The sequence below is a fragment of the Octopus sinensis genome, linkage group LG27 (genome assembly GCF_006345805.1).
Source record: "Octopus sinensis linkage group LG27, ASM634580v1, whole genome shotgun sequence".
In the NCBI taxonomy this organism is placed as follows: domain Eukaryota; kingdom Metazoa; phylum Mollusca; class Cephalopoda; order Octopoda; family Octopodidae; genus Octopus; species Octopus sinensis.
This window is the reverse complement of record NC_043023.1, coordinates 13270318-13277169: the sequence shown is the minus strand read 5'-3', so window position 1 is coordinate 13277169 and position 6852 is coordinate 13270318. Positions and strand designations below refer to the sequence as shown.

General features: G+C 38.9%; 1 protein-coding gene across 1 annotated transcript; it reads left to right on the top strand.

Moving 5' to 3' along the window:
* The first annotated feature begins 579 nt into the window (after positions 1-579).
* On the top strand, positions 580-4197 carry LOC118768089 (zinc finger protein 239-like). The gene is made up of 3 exons (XM_036513892.1): positions 580-1324; positions 1406-1688; positions 4118-4197. Exons 1-3 carry the CDS (start codon positions 830-832, stop codon positions 4195-4197), a joined length of 858 nt encoding a protein of 285 aa, XP_036369785.1. The 5' UTR covers positions 580-829.
* Positions 4198-6852: the final 2655 nt, after the last annotated feature.

The window sequence follows — 6852 nt, the reverse complement described above, 5'->3', positions numbered from 1 at the left end:
AATTGTTGCTGAACTTATAAATATCTACTTATTATGTGCCACTGGCACAAGATGCAGTCAGGCAGTAAATCTTTCCATGCCTCAATGGATTCTGACCCCTAGAAACATGAACATTAAATGTATGACAGTGCCGATGTTGTAATATTTGCAATGTTGGGCAAAATCCTTAGCGGTAGTTCGTCTGTCTTTATACCTTGAGTTCAGATTTCCCCAAGGCCGACTTTGTGTTTCATCCTTTTGAGGTCAATAAATTGTTACCATTTATATACTGGGGTCAATCTAATTGCCTGGCCCCTCCCCATAAATTATGGGCTTGGGGCTTGAGTAGAAAAGAATATTTGCAATGTTGAATTACTATGTCGTTTAATGATTCTCTTTATCTCACTGCTTCTTTTTTTTTCTATTTCAGAATATTACATCCTGTTGATATGAAAGAAATTACTTCATTCAGATGTGCCTCTGATATTTTATCAGCTCCCATCAACCAAAGGAAGATGATATATTTATAAGGAGCATTCATCAATACATCAAACTCGTCTTATAAAGGAAATCTGTGAAAAACAACAGCAAAATATTTCTTCTGGACGATGGAATTAACAGCAACAATTTGAAGTCTTTGCTGTCTGGAATATAGAGGAGATGATTGTTTTCCAGGTTAATTAAGCTTGGATAACTTTACAAGGGGGTAGACAATTGTCACCTCCTGATTTAGATATTAAGCAAGATCTCAGCTGAAAGAAACGGCATTAAATTATTCCCTAAAAATAGTGACAAAACAGAACAGAAACACTCTCATAGAAATGAAATAAACACTATCATTGTGATATTTATGACAAATTATCCTCTCATGATGAATCCTTTAACTGAAGCAAATAACCCTGATACAGGTGAGAAACCATATCACTCTAATACCTGCAGTGTATCATTCTCTGATAGTGATGTCTTGATTATAGATGAACATACTCATACAGAGGAGAAGCCATATCCATGTGATATCTGTGGTAAATCATTCTCTGAAAAGAGTAACTTGACGAAACACAAGCATACACATACAGGAGAAAAGCCATTTCATTGTGATATCTGTGATAAATCATTCTCTCGTAGTACTTACTTAACTAAGCACATCCGTACACATACGGGAGAGAGGCCCTATCATTGTGATATCTGTGGGAAATCTTTCTCTCTAACTGGTACCTTGACTAAACACAAACTTACACATACGGGCGAGAGGCCATATGATTGTGACATTTGTGATAAATCATTCTCCCAGAGTGGTCATTTGATGAAACACAAACTTACACATACAGGCGAGAAGGCGTATCATTGTGATATTTGTGGTAGATCATATGCTCAAAATTATTCGTTGACTATACACAAGCTTACACATACAGGCGAGACGCCATTCTGTGATATTTGTGGTAAATCATTCTCTCGAAGTGGTGCCTTGATTATACACAAACGTACACATACAGGAGAGAAGCCCTATCATTGTGATATCTGTGGTAAATCCTTCTCTCTAAGTGATGCCTTGACTAAGCACATCCGTACACATACGGGAGAGAAGCCCTGTCATTGTGATATCTGTGATAAATCATTCTCTAACAGTAGTCAATTATCTAGACACAAATATATTCATACAGGAGAGAAGCCATACCATTGCGATATCTGTGGTAAATCATTCTCTAAACGTAATGACTTGACTCGCCACAAACTTACACATACAGGAGAAAAGCCATATCATTGTGATATCTGTAGTAAATCATTCTCTAACAGGTGTACCTTCACTAGACACTTACGTACACATACAGGTGCGAAACCACACCATTGTGATACCTGTGGTAAATCATTCTCTTTTTCTAATGACTTAACTAAACACAAATATACACATACAGGCGAGAAGCCATATCCTTGTGATGTCTGTGGTAAATCATACTTTAGAAATAGTCAGTTGACTATTCACAAACGTGTTCATACAGGAGAGAAGCCATATCATTGTGGTATCTGTGGTAAATCATTCCCTCAAAAAGGTCGCTTAAGTAGACATTTGAGTATTCATACACAAGTGTAAATATATCAACATCAAAATTTATTACAATATATCAACAATTATGAGTTTTTCGTCTTCTACCAGAAAAGGTTTATTCCTCTTCAAGCTTAATGTATTGAAATTCACTTTCATGAATATCAACTTCAGTATCATAAATATATCAGCACAGTGAGAACTTTGATTTTTGAAGAGGATTGTGCTGGAGTTTTTAAGAATTTGTGAGAGAATAATGAATAAAAGATTTAAGTGACATTGATTTGGTCTTGTGTTTTCATCATCATCTTCATCCTTTAACCTTCATGCTCCTACCTCGTTTAAATAGTAAAACATCAATGTAGAGTTGTGGATAGCCCACCTATGTACCCACAGCGTACACTGACATATATATACTTACTAAATTATTTACGGATTTGTCCTTTAACCCTTTAGTGTTCTGATTATTCTATCAAACATAGTGCTTATTGATTCACATTGATTTGAATTAATCATGCATTATCTCATATCTTCAAGATCTTGATGGTGTAATTACTTAATGTAGAATAACATTGTAGGGTAGGTGTGAGAGCCTGGATCTGGTCAGTTTGAACATAAAACAGATTAAATATTATGGCCGGTTTGAATACTAAAGGGTTAAATTATGCATACATCCGTATTCCACTGTAGACTTCAGAAGCAAATAAACCAAAAGAATGTTCTGAGTATGGTGAAGAGTAATTAATAACACGGACGGTCTGTGGTTCACTATAGCTGTTTCAAACATGTTCTTTACTGATGAACAAAAGTGCTACATCCTGCAAGACAACCATTTCAATCAGGTGAATAAAGGTAAGAATTAGCAATTAGAACTTCTCAGAAAACAGAACATAAATCCAGGTGACTCAACCTGATTTTGCCAGATGAGTGAGTAGTACCTGCTCTCGTTAAAACGGCTGCTAGAATGTGTGGGTGGGTAGGAGACGAGACAAGGTGAGAGAAAATGAAGGAAGTAAATAGGGGAAGGTATCTCTTTCTCTATTTTACTTGTTTCAGTCATTTTGACTGCGGCCATGCTGGAGCACTGCCTTTAAGCGAGCAAATCGACCACGGGACTTATTCTTTTGCCAAACCGCTAAGTGACGGGGACGTAAACACACCAGCATCGTTTGTCAAGCGATGCTAGGGGGACAAACATACACACAGACTCATACATATATATATCACGTGACCGACCAGACCATCAGATGTTGTTACACATCTCTGGTCACAATGCGTTCGCATTGTTTTAACCTTCGAATAACGCCACCCCGCTGGCTAAGCGAGCAGGCAATATATATATATATATATATATATATATATACATATCAACGACAGGCTTCTTTCAGTTTCTGTCTACCAAATCCACTCACATGGTATTGGTCGGCCCGGGGCTATAGCAGAAGACACCTGCCCAAGATGCCACGCAGTGGGACTACTTATGTCTTATAACTGGCAATAGGATGAAACTAAGGTTTGTAAATACAATTTACTTTGTTTCTGAAATGATAAAGATGTCAATAAGATATGTGTGTCCGTGTGAGAGGCGCATGGCTCAGTGATTACAGCTTCGACCTTACGATCGAGGTTGTGAGCTCAAATCCTGGACTGAGCTGCGTGTTATGTTCTTGAGCAAGGCACTTTGGATGGAAGCACTCCGTCGGTTACGACGATGAGGGTTCCGGTTGATCCAAATCAACGGAACAGCCTGCTCGTGAAATTAACGTGTAAGTGGCTGAGCACTCCACAGACACGTGCACCCTTAACATAGTTCTCGGGGATATTCAGCGTGACACAGAGAGTGACAAGGCCGGCCCTTTGAAATACAGGTACAACAGAAACGGGAAGTAATAGTGAGAGAAAGAGTACAGCAGGGATCACCACCATCCCCTGCCGGAGCCTCGTGGAGCTTTAGGTGTTTTCGCTCAATAAACACTCACAACGCCCGGTCTGGGAATCGAAACCGCGATCTTATGACCGGAGTCCACTGCCCTAACCACTGGGCCATTGCGCCTCCACTGCAAGGCACTTTATTTCATGTTGCTCCTGTTCACTCAGCTGTTGAAATGAGTTGTGAAGCCACAGGTGCCAACCTGTATCGGTTCCTTGAAGACAAAAATAGCCTTAAGGAGGATTAGCAAGCAGACAAAATAACTACTTGAAATCGATCAACATCAATGGAAATTGCAGCTGTGATACCAGTGCCGGTGGTATGTAAGAGAACCATCTGAATGTGGCCGTTGCCAGAACCGCCCCGACTGGCCTTGTGCCGGTGGCACGTAAAAAAAGGCCTCATCCGTTCGTGGCCGTTGCCAGACTCGCCTGGCTTCTGTGCTGGTGGCACGTAACAAACACAATCCGATTGTGGCCGTTTGCCAGCCTCGTCTGGCCTCCGTGCCAGTGGCATGTAAAAAGCACCATCCGATCGTGCCCGTTTGCCAGCTGTGTTGGTAGCACGTAAAAAGCACCAACCGAATCGTGGCCGAAGCCAGTGCCGCCTCGACTGGCTTCCGTGCCGGTGGCACATAAAATGCACCAATCCGACCGTAGCCATTGCCAGCCTCACCTGGCATCTGTGCAGGTGGCACGTAAAAAGCACCCACTACACTTACGGAGTGGTTGGCGTTAGGAAGGGCATCCAGCTGTAGAAACACTGCCAGATAAGACTGGAGCCTGGTGCAGCCTTCTGGCTTCCCAGATCCCCGGTCGAACCGTCCAACCCATGCTAGCATGGAAAGCGGATGCTAAATGATGATGATAATGATATACACTAGTATATAAAGTTACACGCGCAGAGACATAAGACACCTACATACGCATACACACAATAAGGAATTGTGTATGAATATATATTTGTACAAATATATGTGCATCCAAATATGCAATGTCATATACACCTTCACATCTAATTAAACACACATATGTACATAGCTAATTCACCTAAAATACGTGTAAATACACCCACCTAACAATCGCTTATGTGTGCATATATATATATATATATATACTCTTTTTACTCTTTTACTTGTTTCAGTCATTTGAATGCGGCCATGCTGGAGCACCGCCTTTAGTCGAGCAAATCAACCCCGGGACTTATTCTTTGTAAGCCCAGTACTTATTCTATCGGTCTCTTTTGCCGAACCACTAAGTGACGGGGACGTAAACACACCAGCATCGGTTGTCAAGCAATGCTAGGGGGACAAACACATACGCACACATATATACATATATACGACGGGCTTCTTTCAGTTTCCGTCTACCAAATCCACTCACAAGGCATTGGTCGGCCCGAGGCTATAGTAGAAGACACTTGCCCAAGGTGCCACACAATGGGACTGAACCCGGAACCATGTGGTTGGTAAGCAAGCTACTTACCACACAGCCATACCTGCGCCTATATATATATATTATTAAATTAGAGATAAAACCACTATTCGGCAAATCAAACAGTGAAAATCATAAGCCAATACATAGAAATAAAATTAATTAATAAAATATATAAAAAACATAAAATATAAAATTCCAAATTAAAATATTTACTCTTTATCTGTATTAAATTTTTATACTTTTTGATAGTTATATAATTTTAAAAAAATTTTTAAATAAATAAATAATAAAATATATATATTTAAGATTTATAAGTTTAAATTATTAATTTAAATAATTTTTTAAATTTTTAATTTCAATATTTTAATTTTATATTTTTTATATATTTTATTAATTTTATTTCTACGTATTGGCTTATGATTTTCAATGTTTGATTTGCTGAATAGTGGTTTTATCTCTTAATCCTAAATCTAATTTTTCCCTGTAAGTTTGGATTTACTCCCTAATATTATATATACATATATATATATATACACACGCACACATATACAGATACCTTTGTACAAATATATATGCTTACACATACCAACATTTACACATATCTATATATATATATCATCATCATCATCATTTAATGTCCGCTTTCCATGCTAGCATGGGTTGAACGATTTGACTGAGGTCTGGCGAACCAGAATTCAATCTGATCTGGCAGGGTTTCTACAGGTGGATGCCCATCCTAATGCCAACCACTGTGAGAGTGTAGTGGGTGCTTTTACATGCCACTGGCACGCATCATCATCATCGTTTTCCATGCTAGCACGGGTTGGACAGTTCGACCGGGGTCTGGGAAGCCAGGAGGCTACACCAGGCTCCAGTCTGATCTGGCAGTGTTTCTACAGCTGGATGTTCTTGCTAACGCCAACTACTCCGTGAGGGTAGTGGGTGCTTTTTATGTGCCAGGCGGGGCTGGCAATGGCCACGATTGGTTGGTGCTTTTTACGTGCCACCGGCATGGAAGCCAGGCAAGTTAGTGCTGGCAACAGCCATGTTTGGATGGTGCTTTTTATGTGCCACCGGCACTGGTATCACAACTACAATTGCCATTGATTTTTTGACTGATATATATATATATATATATAATATATATATATATATATATATATATATATATATATATATATATATATATATATATTATTTAGAAGGTTCGGAGATGATGTACAGGTATTTTATATTAGAAGAAATGAGGTACTCAGAAATTCAGATGGTTTTATATTTACAGATATTTATTTGTATGTTATAAAAAAGAAATCCAGACAATTTTTTAAAAAGTGACATTTTTCCCCCCTTGGAGTAAACAGTTGATTGTTATTGTCAACCTGACCAGCTGCAAAGAGATCAACAAAAAATTTTTTCTTCTTTCTTTAACACCTCCTTCAGATACAAAAACACACGTGCTCTCTCTC

Excerpts from the sequence above, each read along its gene's own strand:
- LOC118768089 (XM_036513892.1), top strand. The coding sequence starts at position 830 with ATGACAAATTATCCTCTCATGATGAATCCTTTAACTGAAGCAAATAAC. Across the intron at positions 1,325-1,405 it reads CAGGCGAGAAGGCGTATCAT|TGTGATATTTGTGGTAAATC; the intron begins TGTGATATTTGT and ends GAGACGCCATTC. Across the intron at positions 1,689-4,117 it reads TGGTAAATCATTCTCTAAAC|CTGTTGAAATGAGTTGTGAA; the intron begins GTAATGACTTGA and ends CTGTTCACTCAG.